Here is a 27,203-nt window from a genome sequence, read left to right as displayed (position 1 = left end):
ATGTTTTCTTTTGATATGATTTCATTTGCGGAGGATTTTAACATCATACTGTACTCTGGGCTCGGAGACGGGTGTTGAATTTTGCTGACGTCACGGTCGGAGCTGTCTAATGCTTTGTTTGTAATGTGGAAGTTGGAGTGGAGTACTTTGTCGTCCACCGAGAGAATCTACGGTCAACCGTATCGTCTTTTCGTTGGTCTGTAGCTCGAGCAACCCTTTACATTGAAATACCTTCAAGGCAAATCTACCTAAATGTTGACACTGGAGGTGACGTAAGTCATTTCGGATTCGCGTAGCAGCAATTTACAACTTCGGTTTGGATCGACTTGTTGCTGTTTACACTGTAGTACGAATCAAAAAGTTTTTATTGCTACACTTAGCTTTTGCCTAAGGAGTTTTAATGCGTTCTGAGTCAACTCCGAGCTGAATTTGAAGGTTGAACCTGACTCGTCATATCCAATGACTACAGTTAATTGTAGCAGTAATGAGGAGCTGGACTTCGGACTTACTTTCGGGGTAGACACGCAACAACATTCGCTAGGCCCCGCAGGTGAGTTCAGTTTTGACAATATATCCTGTCCGCTCTGGAGGCAGCTTAAGAGACACGAATCTGTTAAATTAATCCGTTAGTCATAGGCTACCTTATGATACATTAAATATAATGCATAAGACATAATGGCATTTACGTTTTGGTGTACCTACAAATTCTGCTAATTTGGCGATCTCAGTTTAAGTTTATTTTGCTAACATGACAGGGTTTCAAACTTTTTAGTTTTTCTTCCAACATTGTCTTGATTAATATTGATTATGGTATCTGCATAAAGGCACGCAGAAGGAGAAATAAGAAATGAGTGAAAAGTAACACTTATTGGCTGATGAAATGGCACAGACCCCGATGTCGACACCCCTGACCTCAGCCGTCTGGTTCAATGCCTCCTTCCCTTTTCTAACCGTTCAACATGGCACCCCCACATAAGCTACTGTAAGCTACCAGCCAAACCGCTTGCGATGCTCTCATCTGATACCTACATCAGATAATATTCATATTCATTACGTTTATTGAATTTGCAAATAAGTGAAGATTATGGCTGGTTTATTGTGATTCATATCAAGACAATCAGCTCTTTGACTCCCAAATATTTTGCATTTTGTGTGCAGAAGTCTGTGTGGGCGCATGTCCTGTGTGAACTGCGGTATTAATAGTAGGCTGTTTTTGCAGCTCTGTTGACAGCTGTGAGCACATACAGTTGGGTGAATTAGCCAGACTAGTGCTCTTGATAATTTTTATAATATCACCATGCTGCAGAGGCCTGCAGGTTAACTTACAAGTCCATCAAGTATTTTTTGTACAGGATGAATAATTTGTCTGTAATGAATCTTTGTTGCTGTTCGATGTAATGATTGTTCATAATGTGTAGACTCTTTATAGAGAGTTCTGTTGATAACATCAGCTGCTTGTCATGCAGAGTTGTAGGGAGTGACAATTGTATCTGTTGTGTGCTGAAGATTAGACACTTTGCATTGCAAATGAGCCACCTTCTTTATTTGCTTACCACTTATACCTGACATTTTCTTTCAAACAGGTGGAGAACCTGATGACAGGACACCTTACTACACCCAAGTTTTGGCCAACCAACCTACCGGTCAACATCCATCTCCACCTACTTTCCAAGACCCCAGTAGCATCCATCGGCACCAACCTAGTTATGAAGTCCACAGTTCCCAATACAGTTCCTTGGGGCACCCCAAGGCATTCGACTGCCCAAGCATCCAGATTACCTCCATAGCCCCTAACAGTCACCAGGAGCCGGGAAGCTGTCACAATGCAGTGCCAGCCAGGGGGCTGGAGGGGGGACGCCCTGGCCCTGACAGGTCCTGGTCCAGGGACCACCTGTACCTGCCTCTGGAGCCTGGCTACCGGGACGCCACCCTGAGCCCCAGTCCCTGCAGCAGCCTGTCCTCCCGCAGCTGGCTGTCCGACCTCTCCTCCTGCGAGTCTTTCTCCCACATCTACGATGACGTGGAGGCTGAGCTGAACGAGGCGGCAGCCGGGGTCACTCTGGGGTCTCCGTTAGCCTCTCCTCTCCCCTCTCCCGGCTGTGGAGGCGGGGCGTTCGGCGTGGAGATCTGGCAGCTGCAGTACCAACACCCTCTCCTCAATTCCCTCTCGTCTTACCAGTCCCCGCGCCAGTCACCCTGCGCCTCCCCACGCCACTCCCCTCGCACCAGCGTCACGGACGAGAACTGGCTCAACCCTCGCCCGCCCTCCCGGTCATCCTCCAGGCCCACATCACCCTGTGGGAAGAGACGGCACTCCAGCGCTGATGTCGGCGCCCGCTCCCCCTCCCCGCACCACTCTCCAAGCCCCACCCCGGGACACTCCCCCCGGGGAAGCGTGACGGAGGACACCTGGGGCGGCAGCCCTGCCGCTGGCCTGATGGACGCGGATGTTCCCTCCAAGACCCGGAGGACCTCCAGGGCCCACATGGTTCTTCTGGCAGGACAGGGGGACTCTGGGCTGGACGACCCAGGAATAGGGCTGCCTCAGCTGGACTCATCTGTGGAGGAATGTGTGGCCGGTGTAAACCAGGATGGTCTGGCCGAGTTGTTCCTCTCAGTCCCCTCACACTTCACCTGGAACAAACCCAAGCAGGGCAACTCTCCACTTTTCAGGTTGTTATGTGTGTCAACAGCAGTGGAAAACACACAGTATACAGTACACACGTCAGCCAGAACAGACTCTTACGTTTGGGCTGGAAGGGCCTACTCGTAAATGTACCGTGCTGTGTACGTTCATGTAGGTGACTTTGTAAACAAAGCACCTGCTAAGTGACTGTGTTTCTTGTCACTGCAAGCTAAACCATTCATAGCTGTCTCTGAGTTGCTCTGTTGAGATAAAATACACATGGCATCATCCTCAACGGAGCAGTATTGTGGGTCATCAACATTGAACAAAAATAAGTAAAAACATATGTAGAGCCTTTAACCAGATCGGCTGTGTTTCCCCCGGCAGGCTCTCATCTCCACCCTCTCTAGACTGCCCCCTCCCCAGCCAGGACGGCCAGTATGAGCTGAAGATCGAGGTGCAGCCCAAGGCTCACCACCGGGCCCACTACGAGACCGAGGGCAGCAGGGGAGCCGTCAAGGCTGCCTCCGGGGGACACCCTGTCGTTAAGGTACGCTGCCAGGCTGTCAGTGACGGTATGACACAAGGTCATTCTGAACAACGACAGTCTCAGGACAAGGCCGGCAACAGCTACGTAGTAGGCATAGAAACAATATGGGTCTGCATAAAATATTTTCATAAATAAGGACAAGACTAGCAGGAAATGTAACTAAAACACTAGGAGCTGTTCCAGAGCCAGTAAGATGGGGAATATAGACAGTTAAAGTAGATCATTTAATATTATACATTGAAAAATATATATAAAAATGCGATTAAAGTTTTGCATAAAAATTATGTCACATAATATCATATGTTCTCTATGTGCATGGTCTTGTGTGAGTGTACATTTTTTAATTATCTAATTGTTTTCGAAAGCAGACCGATTACTGGATAGTTTCCTGTACTTTCACTATATGTCAGAGTATTCTTTTATCAAATTTGTTGCAATCCAATCGAGAAAGTGTGTTTGATTTAAATCCAATTCAATTCAGCTTGTGTTTTCTAGGTCAGGGTTTGTCTGTTGAGTGTAGGTGAGGGTTGAGTTCTAACCTTGTCAGTGTCCACAATGTAGCTTCCTGTTATATCAAAGGAAGTGTTTTGTCACACCAAACATGATTATTTTATTCTGATATGCTGATTAAGTCTTGGTTAATGTTTCACCTCTTCTGTGTGATGTTTGTCTGTCATTAGTGAAGTGCGTTTGTGTACTTGTCTTAGTGTATGCTTCTCATTCAAACTGAACCCAGACATGAATACAGCCGAAACTGAACATTTCGTCCCTTCTGCACACACGAGATGTTTACGTGTGTGACTGTGGTGCGTTGTGTGTGTACATGGAAGGGGGCTTAGCATCAGTGTCTATTAGCTCAGAAGACACCTTTTGTGCCACACTGAAACTCGCCATGGAAACCTGGAAACCATGATTCTGTAAAACAAGTCTGTGATTTTTTTTTTTTTTTTTGACAATGTGGAACTTGGAATTCCTATCATTTTTGAGTCAGTCCAAGGCGGTACATCTTACCCCTCGCCGACCACCCCCCCCCCCCCACCCCCCCCCCTTCGCCGACACTCCTCTGATCTTTTGACGTTGAATGTATTTTGGACTCAACTCTTGGTAGGGATACAACCTAACATGTCCGGGAAGGCTGTGTTACAATCTCGGGATCAGAGAGCCAGATGCAGAGCTGAGATACACAAAGGTCTCACATGTAACATATACCCGCTGCTTTATTTTGGGATTGGTTGATAGTGACAGTGGCAAATCCACAGAACATTTCACTAGTCCTGTTTGTTACGTTCTCAAATTCCTACACAAATGGCCTCTGTGCCTTCGGTCCACCAACTAGCCAAATGTTTTGTGCCTTTAGAGTATATTTTTTATAGGCACATAGTGCCCAGGTTCCTGTATGGGTGTGCCCAGGTTCCTGTATGGGTGTGCCCAGGTTCCTGTATGGGTGTGCCCAGGTTCCTGTATGGGTGTGCCCAGGTTCCTGTATGGGTGTGCCCAGGTTCCTGTATGGGTGTGCCCAGGTTCCTATATGGGTGTGCCCAGGTTCCTGTATGGGTGTGCCCAGGTTCCTGTATGGGTGTGCCCAGGTTCCTGTATGGGTGTGCCCAGGTTCCTGTATGGGTGTGCCCAGGTTCCTATATGGGTGTGCCCAGGTTCCTGTATGGGTGTGCCCAGGTTCCTGTATGGGTGTGCCCAGGTTCCTGTATGGGTGTGCCCAGGTTCCAAGGAGTCTTTTCACACACCCTGATACATTTGGTTGTTCATTACATCAGTGAGCATGTTGTGCTCCTAATCGTTCCAGAGGGCAGCTTTTACTGACTATAAGACTGACTTTGATTACTATACAAATGACTGTAAGAGGCATCAGTGATAATGTGTCATTTCAGTTCTTGACAGAATGGTTTTGTTTACAGCTTGTTGGCTACAGTGAGACACCAGTCAACCTACAGGTGTTCATCGGGACGGCAGACGATCGTTTTTTGAGACCACATGCCTTCTACCAGGTGCATCGGGTAACTGGGAAAACTGTGTCTACTGCCTGCCAGGAAAACATCATAACCAGCACCAAAGTTCTGGAAATACCTCTCCTCCCAGAAAACAGTATGTCCAACAGGTAATACTCCAAAGCATAGAGGATTTACATTTTGAAAAGCACTACAAAGGAAGAAATAGAACTGTGATATATAATCCTTGGGATCCACCCAACAACCACTGAGGATTCTGTTTATGTTTCATGATTAATAGTGTGTGAAATTCTCAGAAAAGCTAAGAAAATGAAAAGGAATATTTCATCTGTTCAAAAATAGAAATGTGGTTGACTTTCCTTTTTTTCTAAGCAAACATGTTAGGGTTAGCAGATTCATCTTATTAAACAAACTTGTTAGGGGTTAGCAGATTCATCTTATTAAACAAAATGTCAACATACTAGTTTGAATATAGGCACGCATGAGAATGATTGAACATAAAGTTCACACAATATTTTCTAAAACTGCTCTGATGTCTGTATAACAGCATTGACTGTGCGGGAATCTTGAAGTTGAGGAATTCGGACATCGAACTCAGGAAAGGAGAGACAGACATCGGCCGCAAAAACACTCGCGTGAGGATGGCCTTCCGTGTGCACATCCCACAGCCCGGAGGCAGGATTCTGTGTCTGCAGGCTGCCTCGGTTCCTATAGAATGCTGTGAGTGTGTGAAAATACATAAATATACACAAGATGCAGACAGACACGGGAATGTAGGCGTGTCATTTTTCAAATCGACAGCTAGTGAAGTGAGTTATTCCTGTGTTGTTACAAATTGACTGACTGACTGGTTGATTGACTGGTTGACCGGCTGACTAATTGACTGATTGGTTGACTGGTTGACCTGCAGCCCAGCGGTCGGCCCAGGAGCTGCCCCAGGTTGACAGCTTCAGTCCAGTCAGCTGCTCTGTGAATGGAGGCGAGGAGCTGGTCATCACAGGCTCAAACATCTCCCCAGAGACCAAGGTCATCTTTGTGGAGAAAGGCCCTGGTAGGTGCTGGTCACCTCACACTTTCCACACTTAAATTCAGAGAATCAATGCCAAAGCAAAAATACAATCATAAAATCAATACAGATCAAAAACAATTACAAAATCTAAAATCTTTGCTGCAAAAACGTTTTCCCCCCAAATTCCCCAGATGGTCGCACACAGTGGGAAGTTGATGCAAACGTGATACAAGAGAAAAGTAACAGTGTGAGTAGTGAACACGAGTGTACATCTCTCCCAAAGTACAGCAGATTAGACCTTTTTTTTAATTTAAAACAACAATGTTGTCTTCACAGTCCAGCATTGTGGTGGACATCCCTGCTTACCACAGTAAGACCGTGACCTCGACAGTCCAGGTGCAGTTCTACGTGTCAAACGGAAAGAGGAAAAGGAGCCAAACTCAGGGCTTCACGTACCTCGGTGCTGCAACACACCACTACCCTGCTGTCGGCGACAGCACCATCGTCACAAAGAACATGAAGCAGGAACACAGTGACATTGACTACGTTCCCCACAATCCCTCCACCTGTTATCCAATCAGCACGCAGCTGCGCCCTACTGACCAAGCTTTTCCTCAGGACACGCCCTTTTATGGGTCTCCTGAAGACCCAGTGCCTTGTGGGCGTCCTCCCCAGCCGGGGTGCTATTCCCTGGGCTCCTCTCCTCAGCAATCATCCCCTCACCTCCATGGCTATCTCACCAATATGGGACACCAGCGGATAAGCCCTATGCAGGCCGTCAATCCCAAACCAGCCTCCCTGACTAGGCCGTCATACAACCCCACACCATACAGTGTTCCTTACAGTAACCAACCCTGCTCTGTCATGGCTTCCTGCGGACATCAGTTCCATCCACAGATACAAGCGCAGGCCACAGTGGCTGCCTCTATGTCCTCGCGGAGAGAAGGCATGACATACCAGAGTGCCATACAGCCCCAGCTAGCTAGCTCCAGTCCCCAGCCGGCCAGCCAAGCCAGGGCCCACGCCCCAGCCCAGGGGTACTCCCTCAGCTACCACTGCTCACACACAGGGTCCGACCAGGCAGAGGCCTCGCACCACACTCTGAAATACCATCCCACCAGAGACGTGTCCTCCTCCTACTCTCCTGCCCCTGCAGCGCCAGCCTGCTCCATCCCCCCATCAGCCTCCCCCGTGGGGTCCCCCAGACGCCAGGCACCCTCCCTGGGCCCCAGCAGAACCAGCCTGGCCTCAGACCCCCAGAAGACCCTGAACCCTGCCCCCCACTCTCTGTTCTCCAACTCGGTGGACAGGGTGAGCATCAAGCAGGAACCGGAGGAGAAGCTCCATGAGATCACACTGGATGATGGTAAGAAACTTGAATGCGTGTGCTGTGGAGTATTCACAACTCAAGTGCTAAGATTGTTGTTTTATCAACTTCCTGAACTAACCAGATGCTTGTTGCAAACCTTAAGACTATTGTTGCAGCTCAGGATATTCCAGCTTAGGTCACTCGGTAGAAACATTTGGCCCATATTAAATAATGATTAAATGAAACTCCTATTTCTCTAGTAAAGGTTTCAGACATTATAACCTATTGTAAAGGTATCATAGCAGTACATTCTGCCACCCGCCTTAACATGTTCATTTACCCACCAAAGCAACATCCAAACAGTGAATGTAGAAAGTGTTGTTGGGTAACCAGTGGATGCCACAGCTCAGTGTGGGAACAGAGAAGTCCCAACGTTGGGCTGGCAGTTCCCCAAAGCTGTCAGACTGACGAACCGTGAAGCTCTCAGCCTCTCACCATGCCTACCACATTTTTTAATTAATCGCCTATCACAGGCTGGACTGTGTTTGTCCCAACCACACAGATACAGATCAGATTTCTGGTCGCCATATGCCCACACCGTGCCTTTGTTTGCCTTCCTACAGAGCGGCGTGGCAACAGGCCTGCTCCTGTTTGTGTGTGCCCAGCTCTATGATCTGGGTTAATTATAGGCAGGGCCCCTGGTTGCTAGCTGAAGGGGGTGACACTTGCACTTTGTGTAGGTTTGTGTACAGTCAAACACAGGGGGGTGGTGGGGTGGGGCTAAAGATACCACACATGCTAATCTGCTTGTGTTACTGTTGACCAGCTGTCCCCGAGTAGTGATGACAAGTGTTCCCGAGACCCCACAAGCTCTCACTTCAGCTTGAAACAAGAGAGCCGGGCTTGGATGAGCGCTCATGAACCTGACTTTCTACCTCCAGTCGTTCCGCCTCAAAACTCGTACTCACTCAACGTCTAATGCTGGGTACACACTAAAAGATTTTCAAAATGTGAGAGAGCACAAACATGAGGACAAGGGTTCTTGATTTAACCGTTTTGCTCCTATAGTGTGTGTTGTTTGTCCTCTGGGTTTAACCACACATCAGGATTTCTCCAATATTCAACATGTTAAATATTTACGATTTGCGACGTTCTTCCAAGCAGGTTCGGTCACTCTTAACACACCTCACATCAAGGGAACATCTGATAAGATAATCTGTAGATAATCGGGAACATTACCTAGGATTCTCGGGACATTACCTAGGATTGTCGGAAGGGGGAAATCGGCCCAAAATCAGCCCGATTATCTTGTGGTGTGTACCCAACATAAGTCACACTAGAATGTTAGAAAAGCTTGTATTTTAGTTTAAGGTACTTTCATTCACACAGAGTAGACTTTATATATATATATATATACCGTTTTCGGAAGGTTGTTTACGTTGTGTTGGTTCTTTGTCAGAATCAGAATCAGAAAGGGATTTATTCGCCATGAAAGTTTGCACAGACAAGGAATTTGCTTTGGCAGGAAGGTGCATACAATAAACATATACCTAAAATTTAAATATGTGGACTAACTATACTAAGGGTACATAAACTAGCAGTACTAAGTGGGATAAATATAAGTTGCCGTAAATTACAATATAAAAATACAAATATTACAAAAAATACAAATGTACAAGATACCATGTTATGGTGCAGTGCAAAAGCAGAGTGTTTTAGGCAATAAGTCATTTGAGTCAGTGTGGTCCCTTGGCCTTGTTGAAGAGGCCAACAGCGGAAGGGAAGAAACTGTTTTTGTGGCGTGAGGTATTGGTCCTGATAGACCGCAGCCTTCTGCCGGAGGGGAGTGACTGAAACAGGAAACAATTTCTTAAACCACTACAGTGTCCAGTGGAAGCTGCAGGGCAGTCGTACTGGGTCCTGTTGACTGAGCTCAGGGCAGTCGTACTGGGTCCTGTTGACTGAGCTCAGGGCAGTCGTACTGGGTCCTGTTGACTGAGCTGGAGGGCAGTCGTACTGGGTCCTGTTGACTGAGCTGGAGGGCAGTCGTACTGGGTCCTGTTGACTGAGCTCAGGGCAGTCGTACTGGGTCCTGTTGACTGAGCTCAGGGCAGTCGTACTGGGTCCTGTTGACTGAGCTGGAGGGCAGTCGTACTGGGTCCTGTTGACTGAGCTCAGGGCAGTCGTACTGGGTCCTGTTGACTGAGCTCAGGGCAGTCGTACTGGGTCCTGTTGACTGAGCTCAGGGCAGTCGTACTGGGTCCTGTTGACTGAGCTGCAGGGCAGTCGTACTGGGTCCTGTTGACTGAGCTCAGGGCAGTCGTACTGGGTCCTGTTGACTGAGCTCAGGGCAGTCGTACTGGGTCCTGTTGACTGAGCTCAGGGCAGTCGTACTGGGTCCTGTTGACTGAGCTCAGGGCAGTCGTACTGGGTCATGTTGACTGAGCTCAGGGCAGTCGTAGTGGGTCCTGTTGACTGAGCTGGAGGGCAGTCGTACTGGGTCCTGTTGACTGAGCTGGAGGGCAGTCGTACTGGGTCCTGTTGACTGAGCTCAGGGCAGTCGTACTGGGTCCTGTTGACTGAGCTGGAGGGCAGTCGTACTGGGTCCTGTTGACTGAGCTCAGGGCAGTCGTACTGGGTCCTGTTGACTGAGCTCAGGGCAGTCGTACTGGGTCCTGTTGACTGAGCTCAGGGCAGTCGTACTGGGTCCTGTTGACTGAGCTGCAGGTGATTATTCTCCCTCTGCAGATGGAACTCTTTGTGTTTATTTGCATCTTACATCTTTTCTCCTCTCCCCCATCTTACATGCATCTTTTATCCTCTCCCCCATTCGTTCAGGTTTCAAACACATCACCTTTTCATGGTGTGGGCTGGAAATAGACTGTGTGTGTATATGTGGCCATCTGATCCATCTGGGCTTTTTACTCCAGGGATGTATAAATAGACTCACAAATATGGGCTGGGGCGTCCGGGTGGATCCTGGATGGTGACAGCGTTTCGGAGAGGCCTGTGTTCACAGCACACTGTAAGTTATGTGACAGTAACTGGCTGGGATGTTCTGTGACATCTAGGGATGAAGACAACGACAAAAAAAACCTGAATTTAATGTATCCAAAAACAAATGTTGGCCTACAACACAACACGCTGTTGCAACGTCTAGTATTTCAGGATGAAGAATGTAACTTGAAACTTGTTTCTGGAGCAATACTGCCATCCCCTGGCTGAAACAAGTCTGTGACGAGATGACAAGATTAATGTAATCTCTGTTTGCCTCTCTCGCAGTGAACGAGATTATCGACAGAGACATATCTCAGATTGGCAGTGTTGCAGAGGCTGTCCTGCCAGGACAGGATCGTTACGGCTGGGATCAAACCTCCGGTGAAACCGCTCTACAGTTCTGTGGGCTTCATTAGCTCTCACCCCTGCTCAGGTGATAACTGGTGCTGTGCATTTGGCAGTTAAATATGCATTTGAGTTAAATAGCTTATTTTAAATAGTCATTGTCATTTTTATGGCAAAGGTACAGTGCCTCAACTAGTACTTAGCTAACAGCCTGTCATACTCACCCTGTTGTGAGGTGATGCCCATGTGCTTGCTTATTTACCACTGCCTCAGGATTTTATTACGATATTGTTTTGCTGTAAAGATCTGTTTTATACCAAAGATTTCTTGTTTGAAGAGGTACAATATGGAACTACATTCAATTACAATAAAATGACTGTAGGATTTAGTTTGCAGCTGCAATAATTTTACCTAATTGGAAAGCCTTCTATTGGCTAAATAATTTAAATGCTGTGTTCATGTATTATTTATTGGCAAATATGTTAACTATAAATCTATTTTTGATACTCTTGGTCTTGCATATATAGTAAACATTAGATTGGAATGACATTTCACAATCTTATATGGTACTGAATGTAATATTACTACTTCCAGATTTGACTTTCTAAAGAATGCAGCTTGCACTTTGCATTGGTATGAAGCAGCCATCTTACATTCTACAGTTATACTTTTGAGACTGAAGTTCTATTAAAGAAAACGAATGAAACCTATCATTGTGAATTATCAATACATTTGATTACATTAAATTCTTGCAAGAGACAAAACTATGAAAAACGTGTTTGTCAATACATCCTTTATTTGTAAAGTTACCACTGACATTCAATTTTTAGTTGTCACAAACAGTAACATTGCTATATAATGTAATCGAGTAGTCATTTAAAGAGTTTTTGGTCTGGGTCTTGTTGGATGAAAATAAGCTCTTCTACAGGTGAGGTTGAGCCCAATGTCCAACAGCTGTTCCTACAAGTGTACACCAGTACTGTCCCAAACTCCACCGCCATCTCCGACCTACAATCTTTACTCCGCAGTAAACTGACCAACGCTGGCATCAGTTGTAGCTCAAAGGTCCTAGAGCTGCCACAGCGAGCGCACACCGGCACCATCTGTGCCATGTTCGAAGGAGGTTCTGAGATATAAAGAGGCGACCCGTTCCAGCAGTACCGCAAGATCTGCACAGGACACAAGGAGATCTTCTTCATGAATCTAGAGAAGACCGCATCTCCATGTCTGGCCCGGGTCTTCTCGTACTTTTCATCTCCGCCTCCGTCACAGGTGCCCAGCTCGGCAACAGCTACACCTTCTCTTCGCTCATATTCCTTTAACAGATTCTGAGCGTGATGTAAGTCGGCCGGTTCCACCAGGTCCGTCTCCTCCACTACGCTGACATAGAATGGACTAAAGGTGGGGATATCCAGCTGAATCGCCTCCCTCTCACCAAGACAGAGGTCCCGAAGTCTTCCACTCACATCCAGCTCTGCGGTGCGCATCACCGGCTCCAGGTTTGCCTCGGTCGTCTTCACCTGAGTTTGGGTTGTGTCACTTAAACATGCTGATTCTTCTTCATCTTCCATTCCCCAGTCGTCAGCGCCATCGCACCAGTCAGTGGCAGCGATGGGAGCCTCCGTGCCAGGGCTGTGGGGAGACGGAGAAAGCTCGGGACTTGGTTTGATCTCTGACTCTAGACATTGAGAACGCAGTACCTTCCAGCTCTCCGACTTCGAACTGCACTGAGGATTTGGGCAAGCCAACAAATGCAGAGTTCTGTGATAGAGAGACGCCTCCAATGGACAGTACACTTGCACCACATGTGCAAGAATACCATTGCAAAGAACACAGCTGGGGTATTGCCAGGATATTACTGGAAGTACGTCCGGTAGACCGCCGACCTTGTTGGTCAAATATAATAAGGGATATCTCTTTCCATCGCCAATTGCCCCATCACAAACTCCGATAAGAGTTACCTCGTGTGTTTCAGCCATGTTTAGTGCTGTTGACAGGCAACCGGAAGTAGTGACGTTACGCTCGAAGCCGTGCTTACGAGGCGGTATCGACCTTTTAAAGCAATGGCAGAGAATGTGAAGCAGATGTCTAATATAGAAATGGGTACCGGTACAAACGTGTCGGGCGTGGCTTCAAATTGGCAAAAAACACGTGATCTCCCGTCGAAGCTTCGAACGTCACACGAGCAGCTGACAGTGTCATGCCAGTCAAACTGCATTTTTTACGACGCTTAAAAGACTTCAGAAATCACTAATACACAGCACAGGCTACATCTCTCTCTAGTTTAAAACATTTAGCCAGCCTTCATATGTGATCAACCATTTTCCCGTTGCACAAGCATGTCCTGAAACTTTAGCCCCTAGTCTACAATATCAATAATTTATAATTAGCATATACTTCCTCTCAAGTGAGGTCAGAGGGAAGATTCGAGCACACTCTAAGACAGCGCTCTTACCACTAAGCCATAATCAACCTATTTGAAAATCTGAATAATGCTATGAGAACCTAAAAGTAAACGTAATGACAGTAAAATAGTAAAGACGTTAACGTGTTTGTAATACAACAATATTATTATTATTGTAATATGTCCTTTATTGATCAAATTGTCGACGATTGTGAGACTAACGTCTCGAGGACTTGACGTCACTCGATTACTTCAATCTCTCGATACAGTCGCCATACCATGAACTGACCAGCCGATGTCCCTATGGAGAGGATGTATCAAACGCTTCGAAAAAGCGAGACTTCTCTCGGAAAGCTTCGTTTCCCCATCACTAACCGGAAGTAAAAAGCAACGGACCTAAACGTCAGGTCGAATTACCGGAAGAAACAAGTAGGGAGACGATGATGCTCCACTAACAACACAGACCTGCACAGCTACTCAGAGGATTTAGACCCACATAAAAGATACGTCGTCAACATTTAACTAAGGGACAGCACCTTGTTTAAGCAGGATTGGAGACTTGGCTAGATAGCTATTTATTCGTGTGTCATGTCCCTCTGTAATAGTCTATATATAATCGTTTTGATACAGCTGTCAAACTAGCTCACAAACGGGTTGGGCAGCTAGGCAATTGCTTGCTAGCCTGATAAACACGAATCGGTAAAAGGCTGGGTTGTACTGAACTGGTAGACAAGCTAATTTGTTGAAATTCAACGACATGTGTAAACGTATTAATAATGCAAGAAGGCATAGCCATAGGCTTGACCTAGAACTGGAAAGAGTTGCACACGTTTGATGAGGCTGTCAAAGACTTACTTAACTTAGCGGGGCGAACTGCGCTGTGGACTTGGGATATCAATGAACAGTGTAAAAGCATAGCAAACCCTAACCGTCGATATGCCTTTGCTGTTCTTGGAGAGAGTCCCTTGGCCCAGTCTACAGACGTACACAGCTCTGAGTGCTGTCTTGCTGGCCGCGACTGTCCTGAGTGCTTACAATACTGTCACGGAATCTGGAGAGTTAGTCCGCTATGTCACAGAGGAATCCCATACCAGCCCTGAAGACGAGGAGTACGACCTCTTCACCAGCTACGGTGATGTAGCCAGTGATATCCTCTTGTACATGACCACTGACAGTGCTTTTGTTTGGGTGAGTCTGGGGAACTTTCGGTGCATATTTGTAATCTAATTCAATTCAAAATCAATTCGTTAATTATTCTTTTCTGATGCTGAAGTGTGAAGCAGTTGTTGACAATGATGAGTTACGGGTAGTGCCAACAAACTGTGTGTGTTTAATGTAGTGATGAAATAGCAGTTAATTCCTTCTTAGGTGGTGGTGAATACAGCCTGTTGCATCCTAATGCTGATTGCAAAGGCGATCCAGTGCGTTGTGTTTGGGCCTCTGCGTGTCAGTGAAAAACAGGTTGGTTGAAATGTATCTGAAGTTCATTATATCATTGTAACAACATCGTTCTCTGCCTGCAAGGTTTTGAAGATGGGACAATGCAACGCAATACAATTTCACTAGAGATGTCCATTTTGTCATGTCCATTTTATCGCCTCTCTCTCTCTCTCTCTCTCTCTCTCTCTCTCTCTCTCTCTCTCTCTCTCTCTCTGTGTGTCTCTCTCTCTCTGTGTCTCTCTCCACAGCACCTGAAGGAAAAGTTCTGGAACTTTATCTTCTACAAGTTCATCTTCATCTTCGGGGTCCTGAATGTGCAGACGTGGGAGGAGGTGTGGATGTGGTCTGTGTGGTTTGCTGTCCTGGTCTTCCTCCACCTGGTTGTGCAGCTCTGCAAGGACCGCTTTGAATACGTACGTTCCAATACAGGATGCCCTGAGGTCTGAACACATACAGGGAGAAACATTTCAACAAACTCAAAACATTCTGGCCTACAGAGTGGATGAGTCTCATGTCATGTTGGGTGCTGTAAGGTTATATCTAAGGTAGTCCTTTTGTTGATGCTACATGCGAGTGAAATGTGATGAAATGATTGAGATCCCAATTGGGTAGTACCACAATCATGCAAATGAGCTAGTATCACATCATGCAAATGAGCTAGTATCACAATCATGCAAATGAGCTGGTATCAAAATCAATCAAATGAGGTAGTGTTACAATGGTGCGCTGCCACAAGGCTGATGCTCACTCTGTGGTGTATCTGCAGTTGTCGTTCTCTCCCAGCACCCCGCTGAGCAGCCATGCGAGGGTGCTGGTGCTGCTGGTGGGACTGATGCTGGCGTGTCTGGGCCTAGCGCTGCTCTGCGGGGTGCTGGGACGCGGCCAGGGGATCCACACGGTCGCCTTCATGGCTGCAGAGGTAGGGAGCACCTCCGGTCTACCCCCCTGGGCTGCCTTAGGAGGCAGGAGACCCGCCGCGGATGTAACCCTGGAGGAGACAACTCTGTCTGTGTTGGTGTGTTGTTTTTAACACGCTCCAAATAAACAATAACGCAGGGTTTGTTTGTTTCAGTGCATGCTGGTTACCGTGAGGACCGCTCATGTTATCATCCGGTAGGTGTTTGCACTTTGTTTTACACAGAGAAACATTGTGTGAACGAGTATAAACCGTGATCTGTGGATGGGGCGTTTTTAAAGATCTAACTGCCAGCCTTTTGGACATCTCTCTAAGGTACTCCATCCACCTGTGGGACCTGAACCACGAGGGGATCTGGGAGAACAAGGGCTCCTACGTCTACTACACGGACTTCTTCATGGAGCTGTCCCTCCTGGGCCTGGACCTCGTACACCACATCCACATGCTGGTGAGGTCACTTCCTGCTTCTGTATAAACCAACACAAGAGAGCAGGACGTGCTAACGCTACATGCTAACTCATGTAGCCATGGTGGTGCTCGGACGTAAGTGTCATGTTTTACCGCTTCACTTTGCCCTTTCTCTTTTTATTGCTCAATGGAGGTGTGTGTGTGTTTCTCTGCCTCCTCCTCCCCCTCTCAGCTCGTGGGGAATATCTGGCTGTCCATGGCCAGCCTGGTGATCTTCATGCAGCTACGCTACCTGTTCCACGAGGTGCAGAAGAGAATACGACGCCACAAGAACTACCTGCGTGTCATCGACAACATGGAGGCCAGGTAGGTTTCTGCACCAACAAGCTGTACACGTTCCGCCTCCGGAGGGGTGTTTGTACCTGGTGTGAGGTTCTTCTCTGTGGGGGGGCGGCTGGGTCCAGGTTTGCTGCGGCCACTCCAGACGAGCTGGCGACCAACGACGATGACTGCGCGATCTGCTGGGACGCCATGGCGACAGCCCGCAGACTCCCCTGCGGACACCTCTTCCACAAGTGAGCATCTGAGCAGCACAGCTACACGGACACAGAAGTGAAAATGTCATCAAACAGGAAATAGCACAGCTGTTTTAGATAGGACATTAGGAATGAGCTAATTAGCTGATGATCTGGAAGGTGGGTTGGCCTGGGCATGTGTGAAGTGTTTGATGTGTTTGTGTGTTCCCCCAGCTCCTGCCTGCGCTCGTGGCTGGAGCAGGACACCTCGTGCCCTACCTGCCGCATGTCCCTGGATGCCCGCGAGGGGGCCGGGGAGAGGGGGGCCAGGCAGGGGGGCCCCCGCGAGGACGGCCTGGGCCCCGAGGCCGAGGCCCAGCCCCACATCAACCAGCACAACCACTTCTTCCACTTCGATGGTGAGGGCTCGACTCTCTCAACACAACCCTCTATCAACGTCAGGCAAACACCAACAAAACAAACGTGCTCCTGCTGGATGGTTGGTTTAGAACGTTTGGAGAGATAACTGTCGTTTTCACGCGGCCCTACAAACACCCACACGCCCGTCACACCAAACCAACACAACCCAACAACTGGTGGCTGTTACTGTTTGTTTGGGAAGTTTGAATGGGCTTTCAGACTGCACTGGAAGTAGCAACCAACAATGGCTTTAGCTTTAGCTCTGTTTATTAATTGATTGATGTTCATGTGTGTCATGTATATATTTTTTCTAGGTTCTCGTATTGCCAGCTGGCTGCCGAGCTTCTCGGTGGAAGTGAGTCACACGGCCGGCCTGCGGGGCAGCTTTCAGACCAGCCACACCCAGCTCAGCTCCATGGTCAGTCTGCTTCCAGCCTCTCGCTAGCGTGCTGCGATGACTGGGACCTGGACTATGTGTTTATGGGGATGCATCTCTGAAGTCCTGTCTTCATTTACCATGTCTTTGACTATTACAGCTGTGACACGACTACAAACAGTGGCATGATGACGGATGCTCTCCCTCTCCCTGACTCCCCTGACTCCCCTGACTCCCTCCCTCCCGACAGGCCCGTCAGATCCAGGGCATGTTCCCCCAGGTGCCGTTCCAGCTGGTGCTGCAGGACCTGCAGAGGACCAGCTCTCTGGAGGTCACCACTGACAACATCCTAGAGGGGCGCATCCAGGTGCCCCTCCACACACAGGTCAGTCTGAGCACACGTCATTATTTACACTCATGTGTTCCTGCTTTAGTAATGCTAGCAGTTTGAGAGAGAAAGGAAAAGCTGGAGAGAGGACCACGGAGAAATGAATAAAGTCAGCAGGAGTCCCTAAACAAGTTGTTCTGCTGTCCTCAGCTCGCAGAGGGCCAAGCCAGACGTGTGGGCCCCGGCCCGGAGGCCGTCAGGGCCCGCCCCGGCCCGGAGGACGGCAGGGCCCGCCCCGGCCCGGAGGACGTCAGGGCCCGCCCCGGCCCGGAGGACGGCAGGGCCCGCCCCGGCCCGGAGGACACAGCCCCGGAGCTCCAGGAGGTCAGGGGTTGTGGCTTCTCCCAGTCGACCGAGGAGAGGCAGAAGATGCTGCTTCAGAGGAAAGATGAGCTGCTGCTGCACGCTCGTAGGTACTACATCTCTACTACATCTATACTACATCTCTACTACATCTGTACTACATCTATACTACATCTGTACTACATCTGTACTTCATCAGTACTACATCTATACTACATCTCTACTACATCTGTACTACATCTGTACTACATCTATACTACATCTGTACTACATCTGTACTTCATCAGTACTTCAACAGTACGTTTTCAAGCCTTCCTAAGTACTTCATCAGTCCTGTTGAAGTTGCACCTCGCTGTCTTAGTGCTCTACTTACTGCATTACTCTACTTACTGCGTTAATTTACTTACTGCGTTACTCTACTTACTGCGTTAATTTACTTACTGCGTTACTCTACTTACTGCATTACTCTACTTACTGCGTTAATTTACTTACTGCGTTACTCTACTTACTGCGTTACTCTACTTACTGCATTACTCTACTTACTGCCTTAATTTACTTACTGCGTTACTCTACTTTCTGCGTTACTCTACTTACTGCATTACTCTACTTACTGCGTTAATTTACTTACTGCATTACTCTACTTACTGCGTTACTCTACTTACTGCATTACTCTACTTACTGTGTTACTCTACTTACTGCATTACTCTACTTACTGCGTTACTCTACTTACTGCCTTAATTTACTTACTGCGTTACTCTACTTACTGCGTTACTCTACTTACTGTGTTACTCTACTTACTGCGTTAATTTACTTACTGCGTTACTCTACTTACTGCGTTACTCTACTTACTGCGTTACTCTACTTACTGCATTACTCTACTTACTGCCTTAATTTACTTACTGCGTTACTCTACTTACTGCGTTACTCTACTTACTGCATTACTCTACTTACTGCGTTAATTTACTTACTGCATTACTCTACTTACTGCGTTACTCTACTTACTGCGTTACTCTACTTACTGTGTTACTCTACTTACTGCATTACTCTACTTACTGCGTTAATTTACTTACTGCATTACTCTACTTACTGCGTTAATTTACTTACTGCGTTACTCTACTTACTGCGTTAATTTACTTACTGCGTTACTCTACTTACTGCATTACTCTACTTACTGCGTTAATTTACTTACTGCGTTACTCTACTTACTGCGTTACTCTACTTACTGCATTACTCTACTTACTGCCTTAATTTACTTACTGCGTTACTCTACTTACTGCGTTACTCTACTTACTGCATTACTCTACTTACTGCGTTAATTTACTTACTGCGTTAATTTACTTACTGCATTACTCTACTTACTGCGTTACTCTACTTACTGCGTTACTCTACTTACTGTGTTACTCTACTTACTGCATTACTCTACTTACTGCGTTAATTTACTTACTGCATTACTCTACTTACTGCGTTACTCTACTTACTGCGTTACTCTACTTACTGCGTAACTCTACTTACTGCGTTACTCTACTTACTGCGTTACTCTACTTACTGCATTACTCTTTTATCGGGCAGCTGCACTTGAATGTTATCTCTCGCTGTTTGTACTTGTCTGTCTTGTGCAGCTGTTTACCATCCTACATTCTGTTGAACCATCCCACATCTACATCTATAAAATTGAACAATGGATTTTGGTGTTTTAAAAACCCACTGACACTGTATGACTATGTTTAGCCTGTGTTCTGCTCCTCTCTCTCACCAACCGTCTCTGGAGGAGGGGATCCCTCTCTGAATTGCTCCTCCCAAGGTTTCTTCCATTTTTTTTCTCCTGTTGAGAGTTTTTGGGGAGTTTTTCCCTGTCTTCCTTGAGCGTTTAGGTTGGTTGAGGGGCAGTTCTATGGACATATGTGAAGCCCTCTGTGACATGCTTGCGTGTAAAAAGGGATATACAAATAAATTTGATTTGATTTGAGCTTCTACTGTGGCTCTTATCTTTGTGCTAATCAGGCTGTAGATGGAGCAATCGCTAATTAGCCCTGATGACAACCAGTATGGGGACTGGCCTCATTTTAACACAAATGCGCGAACATGCCTTGAACCTCAATAACTCACATCTACACCCCCCTCCTCTTCCCCTCCTCCCCCCTCCCCCCTCCTCCTCCCCCCTCCTCCCTCCTCCCCCCTCCTCCTCCCCCCTCCTCCAGGAGGTATCAGAGCAGGAGTAGCGGGGACTCTGCCAGTGTTGTCACCAACGGCAACAATATGGAGGAGGATGATGAAGGGCCGTCCTCAGTGTCAGACTCTGTGACACTGCGGCGCAGGAAGCTAGCCGCGGCAGCAGAGCGCCGTCTGCAGGGGCGCTCGTACATCTGACCAGCAAGGACAGACGGGGAAACACTGTGACTCACTGGTACCAACACCATCCACCTGGTGTCTACTGGTACCAACACCATCCACCTAGTGTCTACTGGTACTAACACCATCCACCTGGTGTCTACTGGTACCAACACCATCCACCTGGTGTCTACTGGTACTAACACCATCCACCTGGTGTCTACTGGTACCAACACCATCCACCTGGTGTCTACTGGTACTAACACCATCCACCTGGTGTCTACTGGTACCAACACCGTCCACCTGGTCTATATGTGGTTGAGTTAGGACTTCACCCAAATGTTTCTGTAAACGGTCTCTTCAATTTTCTACAACAGAGAAGGATGCCGTGTCACTATATACTGTCTGCTCTGTCTGAGGTGTACTGTACTGGCCATCATGTCTACAGATGAAACAAGAAATATGACCTCATTGTAGTGTAGCCTTGAATACCAGGCTCATAGTCATTTTGTTTTAAACACAGTTACAGCTATGCAGGGTTTCTGCCCTCAGTATTTTCAGTTACTACCTTCCCCTTTCTTCTGCGTAGTGATAAACATGCAAACAGGCAGGCGCTAGTTGTAGCAGGATACAAGTATGCGTTGTAAAATAACAGGTCTAAAGAGTTTTGTTTTGTTTGATGATTCTGTTTGTTAATTTGTGTGTTAAACATATCTTAATGTTGCCAGGGTTAGGATTAGATCTGGGGGCAGCTTGAAATTAATTTATTTTAAAGCTATAAAAAAGCGAATTGAATATATATACATTGCTGTCTTTAATGAAAAATCACTTTCCCGTGAGTGCTGTATGGGCCAAATCCTTTTGGGGTGAACATGAAGCTAACAGATGTGTTCTGTCGTATTACATGTTGCAGCATCGCTTCTGATTTAGGCCTACTTCAGTTTCACTGACTTTAATTCCAATTGATGCTTAATCTGTGCAGTACAGTCATGAAAAGGTCTTATTGGCTTGACAACTCAAACTATAGCTTGGACTGTAACTGCTGTTTGCCGTGGCCTACAGCTATCTATCCCTGCCTCAGTTTTTACCTAGCCTGATAATTATGAAATGGCATTTAGTTTTGAGCGTGCTGTATTTGATCTGGTTGGGTAATGGATCCCAGAGGGCACTTGGGTGTCCGTGATGATTACATCCCCTGTGTTTCCAGTGACCCGTCTGCACAAATCAAGATGAACAACACATTAGTGTTTGTAAAGGCCAGTGGCATAGCTTTTATACCTGCCCAGGACACTGTGCTGTATTCCTGTATTACATGTGCACCTTGAGACAGTATTTCTCTGTACATCACATTGGACCTAAGAGAGGCTGCTTAATTCCACAAATAAATTCCATAACGTCAGTGAGTAGAATGCAGTTTACTGAATTTCTGTGTGCATCAAATTGTAACAGTCAAGAACAGTGTTTTTGTATATACTTTTGTAATGACTATCATAGATAGTCATAGATCATAGATAGGGAGTCAGGTGGCTGAGCGGTGAGGGAGTCAGGCTAGTAATCCGAAGGTTGCCAGTTCAATTCCCGGTCATGCCAACTGACGTTGTGTCCTTGGGCAAGGCACTTCACCCTACTTGCCTCGGGGGAATGTCCCTGTACTTACTGTAAGTCGCTCTGGATAAGAGCGTCTGCTAAATGACTAAATGTAAATGTAAATGTAGATGTAGAAGACGCTGTACAAATAAAATTAAGATCTTCATGCAATCGCTGTCTACGCTTTTGTTTCAGTTAGAAAGGGATCTAAATGTACTGTACTTCAAAGGCACAGTGACTAATTTAGCCAATCTCAAAAGTCTGACTTGTGAAAATGGGCTTGAGCTGTTTTTACATCGAGTGCATCTAATGCCATCTTGATAAGGCCCTTTCCGAATGATGTGAAAATCTTTTTCTCCATCTGAGCGGTGCAGGTTTTGACTGTAAACAGATCAAGTGACACTGGTCACATCCTGAGTCATGTACGTTTCATCAGCAACAAAGAGGACGTTTGTATTTGTTCTCTTACCAGCTCCCTGCCAGGACCACTGAAAACTGTTATTAACATCATATACTGCAACCACAAAAAAACAAGCACGATTTTACAGTCATCCAGTCTCGTTAGACGACAGAGAAACCGTAAGGTTCTTGTCACACAAAGACACTGGGGGGCAGTAGCACAACATTGTACCTCAGGAGAAGCATCGACTGATCTGAATTCACTGGACACGTCCCGATTCTATAGCCTTCATGCCCCCAGAGTGCTCTTGTTCACTTCCTTGTACAGCATTCTAAGGAAAGGACTCCAGGAAGAATGATGACGAAATCTCCCTCTGGACTGCAGCCAATACAGCAGAGGGAGAAGCACACAAGATTAAAGAAATGGAACTCAGCCTGGGATTATCCCAGATCCCCACTAGCCTGCTAGCACTGACTCCCTCTGCACCACTGAGGACTGAATAGATTAAAGTTCTCACATTGACAGAGTGCGTGGGACATGCTGCAGCTCCTAACCCCTCTGAGTTGATGCCATGAACAGGACTGTCAGAAACATGGTCTGCTGGACCACACAAACGCGGTCTGCTGTACCAGGTCAACCTGGCACAGGATGGATGTTGCAGTTAAATCCTGACTGTGACCTTCAAGACCCCTGTGGCTTCCCAACACGAGAGGAGGAAGAGACGGGAGGAGAGAGAGAGAGTAGGGAGAAGGTTGCAGGTTGTATTAGATGGTACTGTATGCATGTTCCAATGAATTCATGAGTCAGATAAGCAGCAGGTCGGGGGGGGACGACGACGACGACGACACACAAAATGATTTCCTGATTTTCTGTGTAGCCAATCAACAGCTTGATCAAATTCAAACAAGTTCCCGTTGACATGGAACCTTGCAGGTGTCATCACAACGTATTCATCACATACCCAATTACGTGCGTCTGCCTCATGTACACCTAAATCACTCTGCGTTCACATTCACAGGAGAAGCTATACAACAAGACCCCCCAGGGAGCCGCAGACAGGACGTGGAACGTGAAGCCAGATCGCACAAACATACACTGCAGTGCATTAGCTAATTAGCTTCTAACCTTCTGCAAATTGCCTGTTGTTGCCACCAGTGTTGGCGATAGCGCAAGGGTCTAAGTGGGGAGGCAGGCAGTGGAATACTGTGGTAATACTGTGAGCGTTCGCAGGCTGAGCCCCTTATCTGGGTGACCATGCCGCCCCTCGTTCGGCAGGACTTTGAGCTACTGAATTGAGTTTTAATTGGTTCTGCTCCATGCTAGGAGAGCTGCCGGGGCCGACGCCAGTCACTGGTAACGCTGGTGTCATGTGACAACTGCTAATGCCTGTTGGGGGACATTGTGGTCTGTTGCTGTTGGGGACACCTTGCTGTGATGGGCTCTGTGTGTGTGTGTGTGTGTGTGTTTGTGTGTGTGTGTGTTTGTGTGTGTAGATGCAGACAGTATCTTTGGGGGCCATTACTGCAGGCTGAGTTTGGAGGTACAATAAAATGTAAGTTTTTTTTTGTGTCCATAGCCAGTATTGGTGAAGCCCTGAGAGGTCTTCTGGTAGCCTCCAGCTACAGCATCAAGCCTTGTAAGCAACATCTGATTCAGATACTGGGAGTGTTTTTGGTTTGTTAATACTGTCTGCCATGGGCTAGGAAAACACAGCCCATTCCTGCCCAGCCCAGCTCAAAGTGACGGTTGGAATGTTTCCTTCTTACATCAATCTTACTTTTAGACATGTCCAATCATGGGTTTTCTAAATAGATAGGGCCTGTTGGGGGGGGGGGAACGTTTTGGTGGCAAATCCTGGAGTTTAATCCCGAAATCAAAAATGCAGTATTTCACAAAAGAGCAAGGCTCGTTCAGGAGGAGCTCAGCGATGCTGTGGAAGAAGAGGAGTCTTGTTGATCAACTCAAATGAGGATGAGATGGGAGCTAGTGCTGGAAAACAAGGTTTAGGTCTTCTGTCATACTGCTTCAACCCCTCTGTTCCCTGATCCTGTTAGTCTGTGATACACATGCAGCTGAAAATGATCTTCTATCATGTACGTATATCCCCCGTAACTCTATCATGTACGTATATCCCCCGTAACTCTATCATGTACGTATATCCCCCGTAACTCTATCATGTACGTATATCCCCCGTAACTCTATCATGTACGTATATCCCCCGTAACTCTATCATGTATGTATATCTCCTGTAACTCTATCATGTACGTATATTCCCTGTAACTCTATCATGTATGTATATCTCCTGTAACTCTATCATGTACGTATATTCCCTGTAACTCTATCATGTACGTATATCTCCTGTAACTCTATCATGTATGTATATCTCCTGTAACTGCCTGAAATCTTTTTCCATTGTATGACTGTATGGTACCTTGGCTAATTTCTTGGTGGCTGAAAAGGCTGTGTTTCAGGGGCCAGTGGAACAAGCATTCCAAACCTTTGCCTTGACAACATCTCAGTTTTCCTGGCTCTGAATCCTGTGCATGTGGACTTCTCTCGTTATCCGGCACTCCATATCCTCCTCTCTCTCTGCCCATCGTTCCCACCCCCATCACCCCACCTCCATTATCCTTCCCTAGGATTTATTCAGAGGGTTGAAAAGCAAAGAAAGGAGTCAAGCCTGAGGCTAAGCGCCTTCCAAGACATTGTGTGTGTGTGTGTGTGTGTGTGTGTGTGTGTGTGTGTGTGTGTGAGTGTGTGTGGGTGCCACTTGTCTGGTGATGGTGGGTATCAGAATACTTAATTTTGCGCATGATGCCTCCCAGAGGAGACTGTGGTTCAAGAGCCGGTGACCCACGTCTCATAGCAGAGCCCCCCCGTCACAAGTCCTGGAATAATCACATTTCATGAATAGTAATCTTGCGCAAGCATGAAGAAAATCTGGTGAACATTTTCACAGCTGATTTTCCTGCCCACCCTTCTTCGTAAACAACACTACTTACGTAATTCGGCCTGCAACCCTCCGTCGGCTGTCTGACCGCATGTCGTCGTCATAGGTTACATTGACAATGTAAATGAACCGGAGTTGTTGGTGTATTCAACATAAATCAATAGACCAAGGTTAATCTTATCCCGGGCTATTTTTCAACAGTAGATGATCTGCTGCATGGGAGTCATTAACTATAGGCCAGTCAAGGTGCTTCCACACATCTCCACAGGCCAGTCAAGGTGCTTCCACACACCTCCACAGTCAAGGTGCTTCCACACACCTCCACAGGCCAGGTGCTTCCACACACCTCCACAGGCCAGGTGCTTCCACACACCTCCACAGTCAAGGTGCTTCCACACACCTCCACAGTCAAGGTGCTTCCACACACCTCCACAGTCAAGGTGCTCCCACACACCTCCACAGTCAAGGTGCTTCCACACACCTCCACAGGCCAGGTGCTTCCACACACCTCCACAGTCAAGGTGCTTCCACACACCTCCACAGTTAAGGTGCTTCCACACACCTCCACAGTCAAGGTGCTTCCACACACCTCCACAGTCAAGGTGCTTCCACACACCTCCACAGGCCAGTCAAGGTGCTTCCACACACCTCCACAGGCCAGTCAAGGTGCTTCCACACACCTCCACAGTCAAGGTGCTTCCACACACCTCCACAGTCAAGGTGCTTCCACACACCTCCACAGTCAAGGTGCTTCCACACACCTCCACAGTCAAGGTGCACCCACACACCTTGACAGGCCAGTCAAGGTGCTTCCACAAACCTCCACGGTTGAGAACACCCGGGTTCAACGTGCACCTGACATTACCTGGGGAGTCACCGCTGACATTTGGTTGTGGCTGCCCCTCCATGCGGAGGGGAATTGAATTTCAGATGGTCATCGCTTGTGGCGGTGTATGGCAGTATGAATAAGCACTAGACTGTGAGAGGAAACAGTGCAGTCCCAAAACGTCTGGAAGGAACACATCCCCAGAAGTGATTTGGACAAACGTATCCACTTTCCTGAGCGTTCTATGCTGGAGGATAAGGAGACGCTATAGCAGTCGCGATTTGATTTGTAATTTAATTACAAATTGTGTTGGTAATATGATTGTCATGTTCCATCAGAGAATGTTTCCCTTCCAAGGCCTCACTTGTGGAGCTCTAGTGAGGAGTTGTGACCGTGGCTCTGCTTTGGGTCATCCTTAGGCAGATTAAAAACTTAATTGTTTTCACATATTCACAAAATATATTTTCTTTCGAACATGGCAGCTTGTTTAACCTAGAGGGAAAAAGACATATAATTGGTGATAAGGTTTCATGTCTCAAGGTCTCCATGTGGCAAACATAGGATGCAAACGGGATCCCCACATGTCTATAAATCAATAGGCTAAGCCTAAGTATGCCTTAAATATGATTACCATGCAGAGAAAGCAAACATGTTGTTACACTGTTGTTACACAGTTTATACACGTGTTACACTGTTATGTGATTACACTGTGATTACAATGTTGTTACTCTGTTATTATGTTGTTGTTTCCCCCCCTCCTCCCCCTTTTACCCCTCCTCCCCCTCCTCCCCCCAGTTCACTGACCACATGAAAGAGCTGGTCACTGCTGGAACCAAATTCACTCCCCGCCGCACTCCTAGTTTCACTCCTGAAATCCCTCCAGCTCAACCTCTGCCACTAGCTCTAAGTCCTCAGCCAGTTGGCCCTCCCCCCTCCCGCCTCCACAACCATCCTCTCATTAATTGATATATTTTGGGTCCAGACTACAAGGCTAATGACACCGCTGATTCTCACCAGGAACAGTCAGGGCCCTGTATGAAGTTACTCAATTCCTGTCCTGATTTATACAAAAGGAAATATGAGGCTGTGAAGAAACATAAGTCAATCTGCAAATGTATCAAATTTAACATTCATTCCTCGTC

At 47.0% G+C, this 27,203-nt stretch overlaps 3 protein-coding genes across 5 annotated transcripts; 2 read left to right on the top strand and 1 right to left on the bottom strand.

The window, feature by feature from the left end:
* The first annotated feature begins 145 nt into the window (after window positions 1-145).
* LOC136942601 (nuclear factor of activated T-cells, cytoplasmic 3-like) lies at window positions 146-11,510 on the top strand. Of its 2 annotated transcripts, XM_067235587.1 has the most exons (10): window positions 146-550; window positions 1,584-2,673; window positions 3,014-3,176; window positions 5,090-5,289; window positions 5,688-5,860; window positions 6,051-6,191; window positions 6,341-6,396; window positions 6,486-7,515; window positions 10,741-10,888; window positions 11,395-11,510. In XM_067235587.1, exons 1-9 carry the CDS (start codon window positions 460-462, stop codon window positions 10,869-10,871), a joined length of 3,075 nt encoding a protein of 1,024 aa, XP_067091688.1. In that variant the 5' UTR covers window positions 146-459; the 3' UTR covers window positions 10,872-10,888; window positions 11,395-11,510. The 2 variants fall into 2 exon arrangements, with proteins under 2 accessions (XP_067091688.1, XP_067091687.1); XM_067235586.1 differs by having other exon boundaries at window positions 10,741-11,510.
* A 77-nt stretch (window positions 11,511-11,587) lies between these two features.
* Window positions 11,588-13,555, bottom strand: pdcd2l (programmed cell death 2-like). Its single transcript, XM_067235585.1, has one exon. It carries the CDS (start codon window positions 12,777-12,779, stop codon window positions 11,673-11,675), a length of 1,107 nt encoding a protein of 368 aa, XP_067091686.1. The 5' UTR covers window positions 12,780-13,555; the 3' UTR covers window positions 11,588-11,672.
* Window positions 13,556-13,625: 70 nt separating this feature from the next.
* On the top strand, window positions 13,626-22,020 carry amfra (autocrine motility factor receptor a). 2 transcript variants are annotated; one of them, XM_067235583.1, is made up of 13 exons: window positions 13,626-14,392; window positions 14,573-14,665; window positions 14,893-15,057; window positions 15,411-15,563; window positions 15,717-15,757; window positions 15,876-16,008; window positions 16,201-16,334; window positions 16,433-16,543; window positions 16,718-16,902; window positions 17,218-17,321; window positions 17,530-17,664; window positions 17,818-18,080; window positions 20,169-22,020. In XM_067235583.1, the coding sequence occupies exons 1-13, from the start codon at window positions 14,141-14,143 to the stop codon at window positions 20,335-20,337; spliced, it is 1,938 nt and encodes a 645-aa protein (XP_067091684.1). In that variant the 5' UTR covers window positions 13,626-14,140; the 3' UTR covers window positions 20,338-22,020. The 2 variants fall into 2 exon arrangements, with proteins under 2 accessions (XP_067091684.1, XP_067091685.1); XM_067235584.1 differs by lacking the exon at window positions 15,411-15,563.
* The last annotated feature ends 5,183 nt before the right edge of the window (window positions 22,021-27,203 follow it).

The sequence above is a fragment of the Osmerus mordax genome, chromosome 4 (genome assembly GCF_038355195.1).
Source record: "Osmerus mordax isolate fOsmMor3 chromosome 4, fOsmMor3.pri, whole genome shotgun sequence".
NCBI classification, from domain to species: domain Eukaryota; kingdom Metazoa; phylum Chordata; class Actinopteri; order Osmeriformes; family Osmeridae; genus Osmerus; species Osmerus mordax.
The sequence above is the reverse complement of the archived record's forward strand: the minus strand, read 5'-3'. Positions and strand labels throughout refer to the sequence as shown.